Here is a 22765-nt window from a genome sequence, read left to right on the forward strand (position 1 = left end):
TTCTCCAAGTCCACAAAACACAAGAAGACTGGATAGACTGACTCCCAACGCACCCTCTAACATCTCATTTGTGCATCCTGATATTCAGTAATGGTAATTAGACTTAAATGTGCAGACATAAACTGGCAATCAGCGCTTGATGGTTTGAGAACAGAAAATAAAATCCATGGCAGCCTATACTGCTTGACAGCAGATCTTGAATGTTGTGTTTTATGACTTATAATCACAATTCCCATGTTTCTGTGCTGGAAAGTAAAAGTTTCCACGTTGATTTTCTTCACTATGACTTAATGAGGTGAGGACAGGAAGAGATGAGCCACGTCAGACTCCTTCTTTTCCAGCTGATATTTGGCTTTTACAGAAACTGGGGTCCCTTCTTTATCTTCCATTTCCTCTTTGTACACTTTGCTCGAGTTGAAACACGTTTTTTGTGACTGTTTGCGTTAAAGACTCTCTTCAAACTATTTTGATGACATATTGTGCAAAGATGCTAAAACAAGATAGCCTGGCTGACGCGTCCACAATCTCGATGAGATGGTGGTCTGGGAACTAGGTGTGCATTTTCTCGTATTTGAGGCGTGGTTTACGAATGCCTAGAGCCGTTTATTGGGCGCTACGAATGTCTATCAAATGACGTCAGGTTCTTCCCATGCTGCTTTGCGCGCGATTCATAGCCAATTGTATCACTTATACCAGATGATGACAGAAATTCGACGAGGAAGAAGAAAAAACAGTAAAATAAAAGTAAACTTGCGCTCTAAGCTACTTAAATTGACAACAAAGTAGGCCTATATGCTATATTCTACATGAATTTGTATGTTGTAGAGTTGTGAATTTATTTTAATAATGGAGAAATTGAGCAGCCTTGCTTTGTTGTCTACAGTAGTAGATCAACCCCTTATCTTACTTTGAAGCTCCCAGCTCCCAGAAGTGACGTTGACGCAGCTTTAGCAGCAGAAAAGCTATCAGGCTTGTGTTGATAATAATAAACTCCTGGACTATGTACAAACTTCCAAATGCATCGTTTTGTGAGTACAGACCATATTTGTACTACTGTAGAAGTTTGGTGTCATGACATGTGATTTTAGTGTGGTAATTTTGGAGATACTGCCAGGGTCCGTTAGCGCTTGTACTAAGCTATTCGGGATAACTCAGTAACTCAGCTGATGTTCAGCCAATATCGGAAAAACTTCGGGTGGGCTACTTGGCTGGATGTCACGGTTCAAATGACCCTAGGGTGAATCTACTCCGAAACACTTTCTAAGGCTGCATTGAACGGTAACGTTGTGTCCGCTGTCATGTTGGATTAACACTCTACAAGCTTCGGTGTAGCGCATGGACGTCCTTTTATCAGCTAGCATAACTAACCCAAGCGTTGAAGAACAAATGGTGTCAAAAACTCAATAAATTAACAATGATTTTTGGTGTTTGGCTTTAAGAACACGAAGCAAGAGCTCCATATTTATATCGAACAAACAAAGATCCTTAACATATGAGGAGAATTTGAATGTTAACTGTAGACTTCTACACAAAAGAAACTCAATAACATGAAATATCTCCCTAGAATTATGATTTTGTGTCTTAACGTGTTGCCTCTCATACAAAAGACTGTCTTTGTAATCTGACAAAGACAGTCTTTGTCAGATTACAGCTCCAAGAAAACCAAAGCAAACAGACACTTTAGAGCGAGGCTGACAGGAAAATGAAGGAAAGTAAACAGATGGCAGCACGGGGAATGATTTCAAACAGAGAATCAGAGGAAAACTGGTGGTTTAAGAAGTGCTGAGGGGGATTAGGTGGACAGGTGTGGTGATTGTGAACGATCAGCAGGTCAGACGAGCAGCAGGCTGTCCACTGAAATCTGATTTTAGAAGAAAAGCAAACAAATTAAATATGAGATAAAAACAAATTCCAGCTTGGTACAGATGTTTGAACCAGTTTTCTGACATGGTGAAGATGCTCACAGACGCTTCAGAAGAACTTTATCATCATCAGAACACGACAGATGCTGAATGCATAAAAAAAAAACAAAGCTCCAAAAGTCCGACACTGTATTTTTCTTTTCAACAAATCCAGTAATTACTTGGTCCCGCTTTGGTGCATCTGTCTGCAAACTCTGGTGCATTCTGTAGCTATAAAATATATCAAATAAATTCTCCAATCTGCTCCAAATACTCAGTCGTAACTCAAATCTATGGCTGATAACACCTAAAAAATATTTTTTACATATCAGTGATATTTTAAAGACTAATTAAATACCCACACATGAGCTTAAGTGTGCTCTTTTGTTAAAACAAAATTACATCCTGTTACAATTTTTCGAGTTTTCTGTCATTTTGCGACGATGTGATGTACAGTGCCTTTCATTTCTTTATTTTGTCCGACTGTACATAAATCTATTTCTAATTTAATTTATTTGTCATATTTCAAATATAAATTCGATTATTTTTGCTTTTCTTTGCCCTTTTTTGGTTATTTTGTGTTACATTTTGGTTGTTTTTTTGCATCTCGCACATCAGAGATATTTTATAAAGTATGAACTTCTCTGGTCTCCATCTGTAAGATCTGTTCATAGGAGGCGAGTTTATATGAAGAGCAAACATCTTATTGTTGCTACACTGTTCTTATTTATCTCATTTAGACACTTTTCCAAGTATCACGACTCATACATTCACCATGTAGTCTTACATGCACGCTCGTCTTACGCAGCCCCTGAAATGCATCCTGTCATTAGTCATAGTTTATTTAAAGAGCACATTTAAAACAACCTCAGTCGACCAAAGAGCAGTACAGAAGCAAAAGCATAATAAAAATAATCATAAACACAACAAGAACAAATACAGGGATACTAATCATTCAATATAAAACAAATTAAGATTAAAAGTGAAAAGAAAAGAGAGTAAGAGGGAACTTTGTTTCAGAGAGTCTCTAGACGTTGATGTTGGGGGCGACTGTGGTGCCTCTGCTGACGGTGATGCTTCTGCTCATGGTGGTGGTGCTTCCGGTGGTGGCGATGGTGAAGCCGCAGCAGCAGCAGCAGCAGCCGATGAACAGGAAGAAACCAATCAGGATGTAGACCAGCGTGGTGGTCCAGAAGGCAAACAGGTACACCGTCTTATCACAGTAGGGATCCACGTTTGTTGTATTCTTGTTGTAGTTCGGTTCATAAATTGAGTAAATCCACACATTACCTAGAAAAGAAAACGAGAGAAAGATGTTGTTTTAGTGATTTATTGCCATTCCCATTGTTTTGGGAAATTTGCTTGAATAAATTACATTTTTTGCAAGGCAACCTCAAATTTTCATTGCTTAATTATAACATATACTCTTACCAGCTTGTCAAAACAATGCTATTTACTGCTTTTTTATAAAGAAATACAGTTAATATTATGCAGAATTGAGTAATATTTTCTGTTTCTCATGTGGCCCCATGGAAAAAATAATTGCCCACCCCTGGTCTAAGGTGAAGAGAGTGGCAATTCAGGGGGAGAAAGTTAATAAGACAATAAGGAGGCACGGCAGCTTGGAGGATGCTTGTGATTGGGAGATGCAGGTAGATTTAGGAAATAAACTTGTTGTTCCCCAGGAAATAGCCTCTACAAATCTAAGGCCTGATATAGTCTTGTGGTCTAGGAGTAGAATGAGAGTCTATTTCATAGAGCTGACTGTTCCTTGGGAGGAATTAGTAGCAGAAGCATATGAAAGGAAAAAGATTAGGTATGTGGAGTTGGGGGCAGAAGCAGAGCAGCAAGGATGGAAAGTTAGGATCTGTCCAGTTGAAGTAGGATGTAGAGGATTTGTTGCAAAGTCTGTTGTCTCATTGTTGAGGGAGCTGGGTGTAAGTGGACAGAGTGTGAGGAAAATAGTGAAGGAAGTGTCAGATGAGGCAGTAAAGTCCAGTCAGTGGATTTGGATTAGAAGAAGCAATAGCAGCTGGGGGTGCATCAGGGGGAGCACTTAGGGTAAACAGACTTTTGGAAAAGCAAAGAAGAAGTTCAAGATATTTAAGTGGAGGGTGTGACCCATGTGATCCTTTTGAAACCAGGTGGCCATTTTAGGTGATTTGGCTTTGAGTGAGTTGTATCGCTTTGTTTTTGCTGGCATTTTTAGTGATTGTAGGACTGTTTAGGTGAGTTTGTCTGCTGAATCTGCTAGTGTGTTTTGTCCTGCCTCCACCTCTGGCACCCTCTATATTTTCATTACCCAATTCCCGAACCAGGGTTGGCATCCCATTCCTACTTATCTTTACCTCTTTTATTTCTACCCCATACCAGAATCAGGGTTTGTATCCCCACCCCGCTGAGACTGGTGTAGCGTGCTCTCAGGAAAGACAGAGAACGGAGATGTTTACATAAAAACCTTCCCCCCTTTTTCAAATGTCTTGACATCAAAAACATTTCACTGTTTACGATCCTCTTAACGGATTACCTAAAGAAGATAAGGACCCAGATGTGAATTCTGACCAACTGGAGTTTCTTTGTGAGATTCTCTCCTCCACACCAGCCACGCATAATAAATTATGCAAACTGACACCTTCTGACAGAGAAACAGACCAGGCTTGCTTTTCTTTCCTGCCTGGTACCAGCCAAGGAATGTTCAACTCTCTACTTTTAGAAGAATAAGAATCAACCCTAATCCTCACTTTTCCTGGAATAAAACTGTTAAAATCGGAACTGCATAAATCTACAGATCATTTTGAAACATTCGCCATTCTTTTACATGAAGTATTTACCAAGTTATGGAATATTGGATTTAACAGAAATTCTTCCGTGGAACCACAGCGCCACCCAGAGGACACGGATGACGGACACTTTTCACTATGTCAGCCTAATGACCAGGGACAATTACAACTATGGATGTTTTGCAATAGTTGGCAGGAAGCTAAACTAGAGCCAGCTTGGCTAGCACCTAGCATTATTAAACGTATAGTTAGCATAAACTAAATACTAAATACGGCAACGATCGATGCTTGCTGTCAGAACAGCGCTTGTGCACCTTCGTGCTCGTGCGCGTTCATGTACTCTAGAGGCGTGCCTTCGGGGGGAAAGTGAAGAAAAGGGTTGGGACTTTTTACCGGTGTATTTTCAAAATGCAGCTTCGCTGGACTCAAAATCCAGGATCTCCTACCCTACCTTTAAAGGGGAACTGCGGTATTTTCAACATTAAGCCTCTTTTCTGAGTCATCTGCAATGTTTTAGAACCCCCCCTCACCGCTTTTTTGATGTTTACTGCTGACCTCAAGCTTAAAGGCAGAGGCGCGCAGGATATTCGCTCTCTTGTCTTCACCCCGCAACTCTCTTGTCCTCTCTCTGTTTTACTCCGTAACTATTAATTCCCAATTTTTTTTAGACTTTCCCCCTTTTAAAGTCTGGTCCGATACACGCGAGTGTTTGCTAACTCATACGGCCCAAGCAACCACTTTCCATCCAGGAAGGAAAGAAGAAGAAACAGTCGACTCAACGTCACTCAGCCGGTCACCAAGGAAATGTGGTCTCCAACAACGACGCCCAGCCGCTGGTAACCAAGGAAACGTGGTCTCCAACATCGACGCTCATCTTGTAAAAGAACCATGCTACTCTACGACAAAGTAAGGCGCTGAATTCTGAGATCTTTGAAGCCGTGGAACTCTGCTGAACTCTGGATGCTGAACCCTTCCTTAAAGTGATGGTTGTGCAGAGATCCGTAGGAAATAACCGGCCGAAGTGATTAGCCATAGCAGCTCCGTGTGAAGGCCCAGACTTAGTATTAACGTTTAAACCCCAGGTCACTAGTCCTCCCTTTTAGTTAAGTTATCTCTCCCTTTCAACCGTGTTTCCTTATAACTATTGCAAAGTACCCATATTCTGTCTCTTTATCAATTGTTTATACACCTATATACCTGTGCAATGTTGAATAAATGTTTGTAAGTAATCCATTCAAGCGCGTCACGGACAGTTTATTAAGCCGGTTGTCACTTCAAACAGAATTTACGTTTCAGTGAGACTACCCATTTTATTATCTTAACAGTTTTCCTCTCTGGACTGTAACTTAAACAAGTTAAAACAAATCAGAAGGTGGTGCCCTATATTCGGGGTTTAAGGTATTGAGACTGTGTTAACATCTTATAAATCCTTATATTTAATACATATATAAACGCCCAATAACACACACTGGTGTGTGCAGTTAGTGAGAGGCTGAGGTAGATTGTGGTTGTAAAAAAAAAAGAAAGTGTTGGCTGGCATTATGGGGGTGACTCTGGGACGCCAGTGTTCATTGTCTAGCCTCCTGGAGGTGTCGTGGGCCAAACTAGATTAAACACTGATGAAAGGAGGTTCCCACCCGATGACCCCAATGACATGTTGGTCAGCACTACTCACTGATCTATAGGGAGTATAGGGAATTATTCACTGAGTCTGGTCCATTTTTTCTTTAGAACAAGTTTCTTGTGTTTACCTTAAATCTTTATAGCTACCCAAGTTGTGTTTTTATGCTTAAAGGCGGGGTAGGGGATCTTTTTCTGGAACATTTTTTTACATATTGCTTGAAATACTCTTCACACCCCCATTGCAACCAATTAGTTAAAAGTTTTGACACAAATATGAAAAGTTTTAGTGGCCTCTAGAACGTACAATCTAGGAAAAACAGTATCCAATCATTGTGAACGGTCCGTTCACAATGATTGGATACTGATGCCGTCTATCAAACTGCAACCTGCTCATCCCTCCCCCTCCTCCCCCCCCTGTGCGCGTACCCTGCTCCGTGAACGAATTACGCGTCCAGAAGCTTGGCAGGAAGCTAAACTAGAGCCAGCTTGGCTAGCACCTAGCATTATTAAACGTATAGTTAGCATATACTAAATACTAAATACTAAATACGGCAACGATCGATGCTTGCTGTCAGAACAGCGCTTGTGCACCTTCGTGCTCGTGCGCGTTCATGTACTCTAGAGGCGTGCCTTCGGGGGGAAAGTGAAGAAAAGGGTTGGGACTTTTTACCGGTGTATTTTCAAAATGCAGCTTCGCTGGACTCAAAATCCAGGATCTCCTACCCTACCTTTAAAGGGGAACTGCGGTATTTTCAACATTAAGCCTCTTTTCTGAGTCGTCTGCAATGTTTTAGAACCCCCCTCACCGCTTTTTTGATGTTTACTGCTGTCTCCGGTATTTGCCTAATTTTGATTCATCTCAACCTGCTTCAGAATGGCAAGTCATGTGCATGTCCTAAAAGGTCCGTAAAAGCACCATAAACGTTTTCAAAATCATCAACTCACCGGAGTGGTTACTGGTGTGCACTGGTAATCCATATCAAATTCCGTTGCGAAAAGTTGCTTCTGTCGTGTTTTATTTGGCAGCTCGTTCATGCTCGCACTATTTTCTTAGCGGTGGCGGAGTAATATCAACGAACATCCAGTACAAAATGTCAAATAAAACACGACAGAAGCAACTTTTTGCAACGAAATTTGATATGGATTACCAGTGCACACCAGTAACCACTCCGGTGAGTTAGCAGACGACTCATAAAAGAGGCTTAAAGCAGTACTATGTAACATTTCTACCTTAAAATAACAGCTTGAAAAAAATTGTGCGGCTAGAATGAGTTTTAATATTACGATTGGCCTGTCTCCTATGCCCTTCGGGGGTCTGAGTTGGAACAACTGCGCTATGTAACTTTGCTGGACCGGCCCGGGAGCTGAGCGGAAGTACTTCGACTTGCTTTCTGGCACACCTACCGCAAAAACAAATAGACCCCTCTCACGCTCCCAGGTATAAGGCTAAGATAGCGCAACATTGTCAGTACGATCATCGTGGCAGAGGCACCGAAGAAACAGAAGAAGACGTTGACTGATGAAGCAAGGAAGAGAAAGAGATTTATGACATTTATGCATTACCTCCAAGCATGTAGGGGGAGCTCCATAATGGGCTTTTTGAGAAGTTACATTGTATTACTTTAATGTTGAAAATACCGGAGTTCCCCTTTAAGGGTTTATGTTTTCATACGTATTCTTACTGGATAAAAGGATCACTTATAAAATCTAATTATAAAACTGTACTATTCATTACTTGATGTTAGTACTTGGTTTTAATTTAATGGGAGTTCACATTAAGCTCCACACTGGTTTTGACCTGTTAGCCGTATTAAAGAAGTGTTGATTCAGTTATTTTGGAGGCTGCAGTTCGTATGAACCCCAACAGTTCATCTGCTCCACAGAGAGATGTTAATACTTAATCTCATCTCATTTGTCTTTGAATGCAGCAGTTTATACAGCTTTAACAGTTGCCGCCCAAACAGAGACATGTGTCAATGAGTCACTCACCGGTGATAAACCAGCAGAAGAGGAATAAAGAAATCAGTGAGTTCCAGGTGGCGCAGGGCCGGTTGATGGTGCCGTCATCTGGCTTCTGAGCGGTGGGGAAGCAGGAGAGCGCCAGACCAAAGACCCCCAACACTATCAGATAGATGGGAATGTAGGGCTGCTGCGGACAGTCATTCAGGTATACTGCCCCTGGTGGACACAGGGGGAGAGGACAGGATATCAATCCAAATTATACAGTTACTTCATATCTATAATAATAGAAAAACACATCTGCCTGATTCATTACTGGTTCTGTGACTCACCAATTGAAATCTGAGCAATGGGCAAAGCGCAAGTAAGCAGCGCTGAACATCCTGCAAGAACAAATAGTCAAACACTCAATGACAACTTTCATTACAAGAACAGAAAATATGAGATATGTGTGTTCGCTTCTGACAGTGCAGCTCACCGAGTATCAGAATCCCGGACAGAACGACCTGGTTGTCTGACATTTTCAGTAACGAGGACTCTAACCTGCAGAGGAATATAAATCACTGTGACACAGACTCATGTTATCAAAGTTCAGCAATAAAATTCTGCAAACTGAAAGCATGCAGAGTGATCATTATCTACAAGAGAACTGATACACAACACTACTGAGTCCGTTGCCTGTCAGAAGTCAGGATCTGTGGTCTGTCTTTGCCAAACATGACTGTAAGCTGCTTTATTTGAATGGTTTCTGATTCAATCCAACATGTAGACCAATCTGTAATTAAACTACTCATTAACTGCAGTCATAATCCATCATAAAACTTTAAATATTTTCTATTGCACAGCATTCCATAAACACATTATATTTTTCATTTTATTAACCTTTATTTATACAGGTAAAATCTCATTGAGACCCAGCGTCTCATTTACAAGAGAGACCTAATTTAATATTTAGTTTAATATGTAACTGAACGTACAAGGGACAAAAAAGGATAATTAATGCAAGCTACTAAAGTACAAAAGAAAACAGAACTACACGTGCAGACCCCCACTAACTGTCTCACCAGCCTTCCTACAAGTCATTTGAAGTCCCCTAACGAAATAAAGGTGGGCAGCTTCTGCTTCTGCTGAAGCCTGTTCCAGGTTAAAATTTATATCTAATCCGATGCCGAGGTATTACAGTTGATCTACACGGCAAAACGAAACCTGAAAATTGACTGCGGTCACGCGCTCTGCGCTTCGGTTGGCGGATATTCAAAAAAGCTGATTTTGCTCCATCAACAGTCCAAAACCCACAAATATTAAACCTTTATAGGCGAAAATTCTCCTGATTGAGGAGATAAAAACCAACGATTACAAGAGAAAAGGGACAATAATTTACTAGAAGCTAAAAAAAAACGAGTAGTTATTTTTTATTTTCCCTTTGGTGAAAGAAGTGGTAGTGTCAACTATTTTAGGCCAATCAATGTTTCTCTTTAACCCTTGTGCGGTCTTAACATTGTGTTTACTCCCCTTGTCCTACGGGGCAAAAATGACCCGCCCTACCAAAGCCCCAAAATAAAGCAACTTAATTGAATTTTAAATCCAAAATCTATTTTGTATGATGAAACCACCTGTTATTTAGCTATTCAACTCAATTCAATACATTTTTTATCATGTATTTTTTGTTACACAATACAAAAAGACAATCACCAGTTTTCAGGCTTACACTTTTTTTTTTTTTACCACAAACCAACTGTCAGTTGGACCAACAGTTTTCTTGTTTTCTCAGTTTTCTTTTACATAATAAAGGTTTATTATTGCTATTATATAAATGTGAAGTAATTACTTCTGAATTAATTATATTGAAAGGGAAAAAAAACACTGAACTTTTTTCTGGTGTTTAAATGTTTTTATAATTCACAGGTCAAAAATTACCCATAAGACAATCTTTGTACCCTAGTGGTGTACAGCCCACATGGAAACATAAGCAAAAATAAAGTGTGACTTTTTCTAATGATGGGGTCCCTTTAGGAAAAGTCCAAAAGAGACTCCAAATTTCAAGTTGGAAAAAGATAGTTTACGGTATTTTTTCTACAGCTAAACATGGTAGTGGGTCACTTTTGACCTGCAAGACAACAGGAGGGTTAACTGATGACATTTAAATAAATTGCGTTTGTTCTGTAACTTTAAGTATGTCAGTCCTTAAATACAGGAAAGCCTGTGTATGTGTAAGAGAAGTAAACAAAACATTATTAGAGTGATCTATTCTCAAAAGATAAGTCCCAGTACAGATCAGTGGCGGCTCCTGACATTTTTTTTAGGTAGTGCAATTTCCAGTCTGTGAAAGCTGCATCAGAGTGTGCCGTGCGAAGCTGAACCGATTGCACTGATGCAAACCTGTTATGCTCCCACACAGGAAATAAAATGTCCAATCGTCCAGAAACTCCTTGTCTTCCTTAAATAAACACAACGCAGAGTCGAGGGGTTATTTGGTCTTCCAAATAACCAAAGTGACTGCAATTTCCCCCGTTATGTCCATAAGTACCATAAAAGTCCATAGGACTGAGGTATATTTGTCTAGGTAGCATAATTTATTGTAATAATTTTAAATAATTTTTTGTTATTTTTTGCATAATTTGCCAATCAGTTAATATTACACCTTAACCATTATTTATTTATTTTCCTCATATTGTTCCAGGATTCTATGAAATAAGTAAACACATGAGCTCTTAATGATAAGATTCATTCAATTTTCATTCTAAAGAATGTAATTAAAATGACAGCATATAAATCCAAGTCAAGTGTTTATTGAAGTTTTGGAAAATATGACTTAGAAAAGTATAACCAGTTGTCAAACATGGTTAAGTGCAGCTTACTTATGTGAGATTTCTCTCTTTTTTTAAATATAATACTGCACCATTAACAATGAATGTGTCATTATACATTCTGCTATTATTGTCAACATTATATAAAAGATTTAAATCATTACAAGTCAATGATTGAGCACAAAAGGGTAAGTTATACTACCTGGAAAAATAGCAGGGTTGGTGGAGCCCTCGGTTTCATCTTTGCCTCGCAAGGCGAGCCCGAAAATCCTGCAAAATTCTTCCAAACTTCCTTCTCCGCATTAGTACGACGACTAAAGGGTACTTCTGTCAGAAACACTAACGTATTGTTGCATTCGACACTCGCCATCTTCTTCATAGAATGTTTTTTTTTTTTTTTCTTTATTGAAAACCACAATGTTACAACAACAAGTAGAATGTTCATGGTCCCGCGCAACAGACATATGACGAAAGCACGTTGTGCGTTGTTTGTGCGAGCACACAAACCCTCATAGAAAATGCATTGGGAGCTAGCCTGATAAACCAGCCTAAATGGATTGGATGTCTAATTTAGTCTGGCACCGATCAATGGATACAACGGAACATTGTTGATGAGCACAACCCGTTGTCTTTCAAACCGCGTCTGTGCCTATAGGCCAACGCTCTGACCAATCAGCGCAACTGACTGTGACGTAGTAAGCGCGACAGAAAGCTTTGGTGGGAGGGGACTCTTCCAAAACTGATGCCAAGCACAGATTCTATAATAGGACAGATACGCCACTCACGGTGCATTTCCGGTTTCCAACGAGGCGATTTTGGTTGCAGTTCCACCCTCTTTCCACGTGGGGCGCCCAATTTTGGAGACCAGAATGAATGGAGTCCTATGGAGCTATACGCCCTTTCGTGCCCTTATCTCAAGATATAATTTTTTCTCTAGTAATTCGAATGTTGTTTTCGAAAAAGGGTGTTTAGAAAATACCCATGGCTGAGTTTTAGATTTTTAGAGCCACTCATTTGCTTAAAAAAAGGATTTGAAGTGTATATGACGTCATACATAGCTGGTCGACCAGCTGTCATTAGCACAATGCTAGCGCGTTGTGGACAACAAGAAGCCAACCAGTAAGAAATCAAAGCGATATATGTACTCGTTCAGTAGATTTTTTACTTGAAACCCATGTTGAGCTCTCAGAAACTACATTCAAATCTGAGCGCTCTTGAGGAGACTTAGGTGAAACTGACCATTTGTAGCATCTAGCTCCATAGGGCCCCATTCATTCTGGTCTCCACCGACGCTCCCAGTGGAATTCTGGTGGAACTGCAGCCAAAAAGCCGGTACAATGGGGCTTAATACAGAGTGGCAAGGCTGTTCGTTATAATGGCTGTGTGCCAAGGCTGAATCAAACGAGCACTGTTCCATTGCCGCCGCCATCTTTCTTGTTGTGCTTTCGCTTGTCTATGTTCGCTTCCACTGCCCAACGTCGCACTGCTCTGTCGTCACTCCCTCAAAACCCCGCACCAGAACCCTCTGGCCCGCCCGCGTTGATTCAAAACACATCTCTGCGTTGTGATTGGTTTAGTTGCCATCTGCCAGATTCAGGGCAGTATTTTCAAAATGACAAGTGGATCGAGGCCAGACCCAACCGCAGGCAAAACATTTTGCCGTCCAGCAGTTGGCGCTGGTTTTCCAGGCTCTCTCTCTCTCTTTCGGATTTTATATTGGCGGTTGGCAAACAACTTTTAGTAGCATTACCGCCACCTACTGATATGGAGTGTGGATCACATGACATTTATCTATATCCCTATATTAATATATACCCGTTCAATATATATATATATATATATATATATATATATATATATACATACATATATATTCACACACCTATATATATACCTATACGTCAACACTCATCTATACACCCATATATCTATTTATGCCTACACTTTTACATACTCCCTACTCATATACCCTCATTTATATACTTTATCTATACTATATTCTATTATATAACCTACACCGTTTTAAATAATAAAAAATTTCCTGATAACATCTGTTTCCTGATTCTTTTTGCAATAAATCTACTATATCTAATTTCATTTTCATCCTACTAAGCTTTCTAATTAAATTATTTCTCTGAACCTGATAATTCCTACAATATATCATAACATGTTCTATTGTCTCATCTTCCCCACACTCACATTTCCCTGATTGATGTTTTCCTATCATATATAAGTTTTTATTTAATCCATTATGTCCAATTCTAAGTCTTGTTATAATGATCTCCTCTCTCCTACTTCTTTCTGTTCTTCTCATTTTCCCTATTTTCCTTTGTATTTTAAACAACCAACGTCCTTTTCTTTCTTCCTCCCATAACTTTTGCCATCTCTCTTCCATTTTTTGTTTTATAATACCCTTTACCTCTTTTACACTCATTCTTACATTAATATCAATCATTACTCTTTTTACACTCTGTTTTGCCATTCTATCTGCCATTTCATTTCCCTCAACTCCATAATGCGCTGGTACCCATATAAAATGAACTATAAGCCCCATCATATTAATTCTATATAGTGTTTGTTCTATTTCTATTAATACATCTGGTCTACTTTCTGACTTACTATTTTGAATACTAACTAATGAAGAACTTGAATCTGAACATATAATTGACTTTAATGGTTTAACCTCTTCTATCCATTGAACTGCTAAAAGTACCGCAATCATTTCTCCAGTATATACTGATACTCCATCACTTACCCTTTTCCCCACTTTAATTTTAAATTGCGGTACAATCATACCTATCCCTATCCTATCATCTAAAGTTTTGGATGCATCAGTATATATATTTACATAATTATAATATTGATTTATATGTTCCTGTACAACATATTTATTCAAACTAAAATTATTTCTATTCTTCTTTTCTAATAATGATAAATCTACTTTTGCTTCAGGTATTATCCATGGTGGAACTGTATGTAATGGAATCGTTTGACTTATATCTATTTTATCTAAATATTTTTCCCTACTTTTAGCATTTACTATTGTTCCATAACTTTTAATTTTTCCTTTTTCCCCACCCTGTTTCTAACACTTTTACTGTTGGATTATCTTTTTTCTGACCTTGTAATTTTGACCAGTAGTTTAAGGATAATTGTTCCCTTCTCATTTTTAGAGGCATTTCACCCATTTCCACCTGTATTGCTGCTATAGGAGATGTTTTAAAGGCACCTGTACATATTCTTAAAGCCTGATATTGTATAGTATTTAACTTTTTTAGATTTGTATCTGCAGCTGAATTATACACTATACTCCCATAATCCAATACTGACCTAATTAAACCTGTATAAATAGCTTTCAATGACCTTCTATCAGCCCCCCACTCAGTACCAACTAAACATCTCATTATATTCAAAACCTTCCTACATTTATCTATTATTTTCTTAATGTGTACACCCCAAGTCATTCTTTCATCCAACCATAACCCAAGAAATTTAAATTGCTTAACTCTTTCCAATTCCTGCCCATATATTTTCAACTTAATTTCTCCATCCACTCTTTTCCTTGTAAAAAACATTATTTTAGTTTTTTCCACAGAAAACCTAAATCCCCATTTATATGACCACTTTTCCACCATTGAAATTGCTTCCTGTAGCTTCTTTACAATAAATTTTAAATTCCTTCCTCTTTTCCACATTGCTCCATCATCAGCAAACAGTGAACAACCCATTCCTCCTTCTGAATCCTTAAACATATCATTTACTATCACAGAAAATAATACTGGACTTACTATGCTTCCTTGTGGTGTCCCATTTTCTATATTAAAATTTTCAGAATATTCCTTCCCTATTCTCACTTGTATTTTTCTTTCTTCTAAAAATGTTTTAATCCATTTAAACATGTTACCACTTATACCCATTCTTCTAATTTTAACTAATAACCCTTCCCTCCACATCATATCATACGCTCTTTCAATATCAAAAAATACTGCTACTACACTCTCTTTATTTACTTGAGCCTTCCTAATTTCATGCTCTAAACCTATTATTGGATCCATTGTACTCCTCCCTTTTCTAAATCCACTTTGAACCTCTGTTATAAGTCCTTTACTTTCTATATAATATATCAATCTTTCATTTATCATTCTCTCCATTATTTTACATATATTGGATGTTAACGCTATTGGTCTATAATTTTCTGGTTTTGATTCATCTTTCCCTGGCTTTCTAATTGGTATAACCACAGCTTCTTTCCAACTTTTTGGTATTTCTCCCTCCTCCCAAATTCGATTATACAATTCCAATAATATGTTTTTAGAAAATTCACTTAAATTACTTACCATTACATAACAAATCTGATCTTTCCCTGGTGCTGTTAATTTACATTTTTTAAGTGCCCTATTTAATTCCATTATTGTAAATGACATATTCAATACATCATCCGATTCTACCATTTTTTCCAATAGCTCCTTATTTTCCAGAATTGTTTTTTCTCTCCCTTTTTTCCCATCTACACTGATATTTTCAGAACTATGAATTTTAACAAACACTTTTGCTAACATCTCTGCCTTATCTTTATCTGTCACTGCTGCTATTTCTCCATTATTTAATACTGGATATCCAGTCACTCTTTTAATTCCTTTCATTCTTTTAATCATTGTCCATACCTTAGATATTTCTGTCTCCCTCCCTATTGAGTTACAAAAACTCCTCCAATAATCTCTTTTTACATTTTTAACAGTTCTTCTTACCATCGCCTGTAATTTTTTGTATTCATTCAAATTCTGAGGGTTATGATTTTTCTTTAATACTTTAAACGCTTTATTTCGTTTCTTAATAGCTGCAGTACATTCCATTGTCCACCATGATACCAACTTCCTTTCCTTTTTCCCTCCTTTTATCCTTATAGTTTGATGAGCCGCTTCTACTATAGCATTACATATATTAAAATTCAAATCCTCAATACTACTATTTACATCCACTTTTCGTATTTTTAATTCACTATTATTCCTAAAAATTTTCCAATTTGCAGATCTAAAACACCATTTTTTCATCTCATTTATACAATATTTCTCTATATGCATTTTAACTTCTATCATAATAGGGTAATGATCACTTCCTATAGTTGTTTCATTAAGTACTTTCCATAAACTTTTACCTGCTAAAGAATTTGACACTATTGTCAAATCAATGGCTGACTCTGTATTATTTCTAAAATTAATTCTTGTTCCACTCCCATCATTTAATACTACCAAATTTTTAACATCCATTATTTCTTCAATTACTTCCCCATTATGATCATTACAACTACCCCATAATGAGTTATGCCCATTAAAGTCCCCACACCAAATCACTTTACCCTCTAAATACTTCCCAAATTCCTCCATTACCTCTAAAGATAGTTTTTTACATGGATTATAAAAATTTATTATTTTAATGTTCCCATTTATTGTCCAAATTTCAATAATAATATATTCTAATTCTTTTCCTTTAGCTACTACTCTAAATTGAACTCCATTTTTTATAAATATTATACATCCTCCTCCAGACCCTCCCTCTCTATCTCTTCTCACACTTTCATATCCTTTAATAACAAAATCTAAACTTGGTTTAAGCCAAGTTTCCTGAATACATATAATATCCAACTCTTTTTTAAATTCTTTAATAAATCCCTTAAACTCCTGTCCATTAGCAATTAAACTCCTGGCATTCCACTGCAGGATGAACATTATATTCTATCTTCCTGTCCTCCTGTCTTCCCTTCTCCCCCCAACTTTTTATTTATGTGCTCCCAAGATATGTCCTTTATCCCAAAGAATTTCTCTGCTCCTTTCACTATTATTTTGATTTTTTCTGTTTTATATTTTACTTGCTCTGTACAGTTAATTACATATGCAATGAACAACATAATCTTCTCAGCTGTCAACCCTGTATCTGTTCTTATCTGTCTTTGTTCTGCTGTTGTATTCATCTCAGCTGTCATCACTGTATCTGTTCTCATCTGTCTTTGTTCTGATGTTGTATTTATAATTGTTTCCCCTGACACCTGTCTTGGCTTCTTCATTCTCTTTGCAGCTTCTGCATAGCTTATATTTTGAGTGACTTTAACTTGTTCTATTTCCACTGCTTTTCTTCTAACTTCGCATCCTCCATAAGTCACCCTGTGTTGCCCTCCACAGTTACAGCAAATATCCTTTTCATTTTTACACTCTTCATATCCATGCTCCCCTCCACACTTTGGACATCTTTGTTTCCCCTTGCATGCTGCTGCTACATGTCCATATCTCTGACATTTATAACATCTTAGCGGAGGAGAATTGTATGGCCTAACAGGAAAGACCATACATCCAACTCTTATCTTTTCTGGAAGAACTTCTCCTTGAAATTCTACCATCACTGACAGGCTTTCCACTCTCTTTCCTTCCACTGTTCTCATCAATCTTTTAATGTTGCTTATCTCATTTCCACTAATACTACGTTTTAACTTTTCAAGATCTTCATCCACCGGTATTCCATAAATTACTCCTCTAGCTATTTTAGCTTCTCCCAATATCTTTATCTCATTCACCATTTTTTTGCAAATGTTCTGACTATTCATCACTTTGTTTTTCTGCTCTTCACTCCCCACTATAATCAACAGATTTCCATCTCTTAGAATCTTAGCCAGAATCAACTCACCAAACTTCTTTTTTAGTTCCCTCGATAAATTTATTGGACTTAGTTGAATACCCTCATCTTCTTTCCTGAATTTTATAATTATTTTGGTTTCCTCCCTGACAACCTTCTTACATACTATATTATTTTCGTCTGAGCTATTTCCTTCGAGACTTCGCTTACTACTTTGCGTTCCCCTCATATTATCTTCCTTTGTCCTTCTCTCTTTTCCTGACCTACCACTACCACATACATGACTCCAATCTCCATTATCCATTTCATCATCTCCCTCGTCTTCACCCTGAGACGCCATACAATCCAGTCACAAATCAGTTTATGCCAACCGCCACGTCACTCCAAACCTCCAACTCCTCCGAACTACGAATTCAAATCCCCACCACGTCACGTCCGTCGACCAGCTAGCTAGCTCCCGAGTCAGCCGTCGTCTCGGTTTTCCAGGCTAATTGGGAGCAGGATTTTTGAAAAAAACCGAGGTCCCATTCATGTCAATGGGAGCTTCCTGGTGCAAATTCGACCCTGACAGAAATCGCACAAAATGGGCGTAGCAACACCAGGCGCGACCTGATCTGATTGGACAATGACATATACAACCAGTTTGCCTGCAGCAGATCAGTCCCACTTTAGCAACTAGATTAAAAAAAAAAAAAAAAAAAAAATCCGTGTTTGGTAGTGCGTCGCACAAATCGCCCCTATGGAGGAGCCGCCACTGGTACAGATAGTAAATAAGATTAAAAGTCTGTGAATGCAGTGAACAAGAACAGATACCCATTGTTATAAATTGGCTTTATTCTTAAACTTTATGTATTCATATTCTGTAGTTCACTAAATAATTTATGTTCCTAGTTTGTACGTTTACACTCATACAAACGAAATGTATGTCAGATAGGTCTGGTATAGTAGATACACGCCTGAAACAACACTCACACACACACATCGTTTATCACATCCAAAGAACATGACAAAGACGGTGGATGGCCTGCTCATATCACTAGCAAATGTCCAATTATACTTTGTCGAGTGCAAGTACAACCTCTGTGAGATAAAGGTGGACATAAATATGAAATGTGTCCGGATATCGGGGCTCTCTCTGATGGAGGCCCTGCGAGGGCTCTGTCTCCGAGTTCAGCACGGCTAAACTTCACATGTGACCACCAATAAATACTTTTTTTAACTTAAGATTTCTCCAGCTTGTTCTTGGGCTTCCAATAAAAGAATCGGGCTAACACCATAAACTTTCATCTCACCTTTACTCTTCAGTCTCTGGAAGGAAACAACTCCGCCGCGCAGTCCCTCTCTGATGTCCGATACTGGGCCCGAGCAAAAACTCTGGACGTGTCCGCTGGAGGAGATTTCTGTGTGAAAAGACAGGGGTTTTCCTTTATAAAGGATCCACATTCAGCTTTCTCTTTCACTTTCTGTGTCCTGTCACATGCTCCTAATTGGACGACAGCCATCTACCAGCCATCCACCTCTGGGAAGTGCGTGTGCACAGTAAGCATCGAGGTCACGCGGCCAGATGATTTCTAGAAAGTGGCCGGTGTTTTGCCGAGAAATGCATCCTCAGTCCCGCGGGAGCGGTTCAGGTGTGGATTATTACATTTATCCAATAAAGTTACAGTGATAATATTGAGCTGACAGTAGTGTTTCACTAGTTCATCTTTTTTCTCATGTCTTCATGTGGATTAATAACACATGTACACTTATGATAATCCGACATTTGCACATTTTATAGCATCTCTTTCACCTATTATTATATTATTGTAGGCCTACAAATATTCCAAAGTAAGGGCCGTGACTAACACTTTCATAGTAAGCCCGAAAGACGGTTGGATATTCTATGAATATCAATCTTTACTCAGTAAAGCCCAGATGAAATAATCTAAAAATTAACCTAAAACTATGAAATTTGATTATTTTATTTTGAACTTATTGAAATTAGCATCTGTTAATTCAATTAGATAAACAAATGATAATGTAGTTATATCATTCCATTCTCTCTTTAAAGCAGGGGACCATCAGGGGATGCATTTCTCTGCAGGCATGCACTTTTTGGCATAACACCGGTGCCACACTCCTTCACATTGCGTCTTTCTCTGGTCATGTTACATTTAAAAATGACACAAACAGTGAATGCAACTCTAACATTTGACAGAAAACAGTTTTATAAAAGCATGTGCATGTCCTAAGGCAGTGTATGTGCAGTATGACCTAAATAAAGGAATAAAACAACAAAAAAAGAAAGAATGTATTTATATGGCATGAACATTTCATGCTGTAAACACGCCCACAGGTCTTAAAAGTCCTTGAACAGGTCTTAGAATGAAATAAAGAATACAGATTAACAACAGCACATGATTCATTACACCATGTCATTCATTTAAATTACTTACTTGTCCGAGGTCTGTAGTTGGGCCCAGTGGCGGCTCCTGACATTTTTTTTAGGTAGTGCAATTTCCAGTCTGTGGAAGCTGCATCAGAGTGTGCCGTGCGAAGCTGAACCGATTGCACTGATGCAAACCTGTTATGCTCCCACACAGGAAATAAAATGTCCAATCATCCAGAAACTCCTTGTCTTCCTTAAATAAACACAACGCAGAGTCGAGGGGTTATTTGGTCTTCCAAATAACCAAAGTGACTCTGCAATTTCCCCCGTTATGTCCATAAGTACCATAAAAGTCCATAGGACTGAGGTATATTTGTCTAGGTAGCATAATTTATTGTAATAATTTTAAATAATTTTTTGTTATTTTTTGCATAATTTGCCAATCAGTTAATATTACACCTTAACCATTATTTATTTATTTTCCTCATATTGTTCCAGGATTCTATGAAATAAGTAAACACATGAGCTCTTAATGATAAGATTCATTCAATTTTCATTCTACAGAATCTAATTAAAATGACAACATATAAATCCAAGTCAAGTGTTTATTGAAGTTTTGGAAAATATGACTTAGAAAAGTATAACCAGTTGTCAAACATGGTTAAGTGCAGCTTACTTATGTGAGATTTCTCTCTTTTTTTAAATATAATACTGCACCATTAACAATGAATGTGTCATTATACATTCTGCTATCATTGTCAACATTATATAAAAGATTTAAATCATTACAAGTCAATGATTGAGCACAAAAGGGTAAGTTATACTACCTGGAAAAATAGCAGGGTTGGTGGAGCCCTCGGTTTCATCTTTGCCTCGCAAGGCGAGCCCGAAAATCCTGCAAAATTCTTCCAAACTTCCTTCTCCGCATTAGTACGACGACTAAAGGGCACTTCTGTCAGAAACACTAACGTATTGTTGCATTCGACACTCGCCATCTTCTTCATAGAATGTTTTTTTTTTTTTTTTCTTTATTGAAAACCAAAATGTTACAACAACAAGTAGAATGTTCATGGTCCCGCGCAACAGACATATGATGACGAAAGCACGTTGTGCGTTGTTTGTGCGAGCACACAAACCCTCATAGAAAATGCATTGGGAGCAGGATTTTTGAAAAAAACCGAGGTCCCATTCATGTCAATGGGAGCTTCCTGGTGCAAATTCGACCCTGACAGAAATCGCACAAAATGGGCGTAGCAACACCAGGCGCGACCTTAATCTGATTGGACAATGACATATACAACCAGTTTGCCTGCAGCAGATCAGTCCCGCCTCAGCAACTAGATTAAAAAAAAAAAAAAAAAACTCCGTGTTTGGTAGTGCGTCGCACAAATCGCCCCTATGGAGGAGCCGCCACTGGTTGGTACTGATCCAGGGTTAATTTTCGGACGTTCGGCAAGGCCAGCTTGGTATTGGCCCAAGTTCTGGAAACATTCGTCGGTGAAATATTTGGCGCACACATACACAAATCTCTTCGGTTCTGGCGTCACTTTCCCAGAAAAAACTAAATCTGTCCACTGGCTCTTTAGAGGTTCTGATGCAGGAGCTCTAAACAGATTTTTTACATCCATGTAGGCTACAGCGCAAAGAGCTGTGGGCGGGGAAAGGCAGTTTTGACATAGCCATATATGGGCTCTGGGGGGAAACGACCTCGACATCATATGAGGCGCCCACGTCATAAGCGGCAGCTTTCCCGATCAGGCCATCTGCATGGTCACATTATATTAATGTTAGACAACCTTAAAAAGTGAAAATTTCATGCCATGGCTCCTTTAACGATCAGATATGAGCTCCTAAATCTGAGAGAAAAGCAGAATAAGTTTGACAGCCCCTCTGGATGCATGATTGATTCTCAGATGATTTATGTTTTAACACTGATTGGAAATCGTTATCCGCATTGTATTTTCTGCTTCTGCAGGAGCTCTGATGAATGTGTCTGTTGGATTTGAATTCAGCTGTATTTCCAAAAGATGCACAAAGTGTATGTTTACATTTAGAGTCAGGGTTGGGCTATAAAAAAAAATGTCCCAATCTTGATGATCAACCGAGTTATCCCCCAGAGCACCATCAAACCCATCATCTTCAAATGGAAAGAACACAGTATCAGAACAACCCTGCCAAAAGAGGACCGCCCACCTAACTAAACTCAGATGTTTCAGCATGTTGGAGGTATTTCCCCCTTTGATGTGATCACAGCTCTGCACGTGTTGCAACTGGCCCAAGTATTGTCCTTTTTGGGGAAATATAACCAAACTTTGGAGCGCTTCTGCCTCGACGCCATGTTGGAAACATTCTGAGCCAAAAAAATACGAAGCGTGCGCGTGACGTCATCGCACAAACCCAGAGCTTTATACAAAGAACTATAGGCAAGGCAAGGCAATTTTATTAATAGAGCACAATTCATACACAGGGCAATTCAAAGTGCTTCACAGCTACATAAAATCACAAGAAGGCAATATATTAAAAAAAAATCATTAAAAAATAATAATAAAAAAAAAAAATACTACTACTAATAATAATAATTAAAAACCCATTTAATAATAATTAGTTAATTAAAAAGTGAAGAGTGCAGATAAAATACTTTCAGGTGTCATATGCACAGCTAAATAGAACTGTTTTCAGCCTGGATTTAAACATTGTCAG

General features: G+C 38.4%; 1 protein-coding gene across 1 annotated transcript; it reads right to left on the reverse strand.

Annotated features, from left to right (window-relative positions):
- Positions 1–2849: 2849 nt before the first annotated feature.
- LOC142368832 (transmembrane protein 272-like) lies at positions 2850–19137 on the reverse strand. Its single transcript, XM_075451029.1, has 5 exons — positions 18987–19137; positions 8742–8806; positions 8596–8646; positions 8294–8482; positions 2850–3191 (listed from the first exon to the last, which is right to left on the reverse strand). Exons 2-5 carry the CDS (start codon positions 8782–8784, stop codon positions 2929–2931), a joined length of 546 nt encoding a protein of 181 aa, XP_075307144.1. The 5' UTR covers positions 8785–8806; positions 18987–19137; the 3' UTR covers positions 2850–2928.
- Positions 19138–22765: the final 3628 nt, after the last annotated feature.

Source organism: Odontesthes bonariensis, chromosome 19, assembly GCF_027942865.1.
Source record: "Odontesthes bonariensis isolate fOdoBon6 chromosome 19, fOdoBon6.hap1, whole genome shotgun sequence".
NCBI lineage: Eukaryota > Metazoa > Chordata > Actinopteri > Atheriniformes > Atherinopsidae > Odontesthes > Odontesthes bonariensis.

Excerpts from the sequence above, each read along its gene's own strand:
- LOC142368832 (XM_075451029.1), bottom strand. The coding sequence starts at position 8,784 with ATGTCAGACAACCAGGTCGTTCTGTCCGGGATTCTGATACTCG. Across the intron at positions 8,647-8,741 it reads GTCCGGGATTCTGATACTCG|GATGTTCAGCGCTGCTTACT; the intron begins GTGAGCTGCACT and ends TTGTTCTTGCAG. Across the intron at positions 3,192-8,293 it reads CTTCTGCTGGTTTATCACCG|GTAATGTGTGGATTTACTCA; the intron begins GTGAGTGACTCA and ends TTTCTTTTCTAG.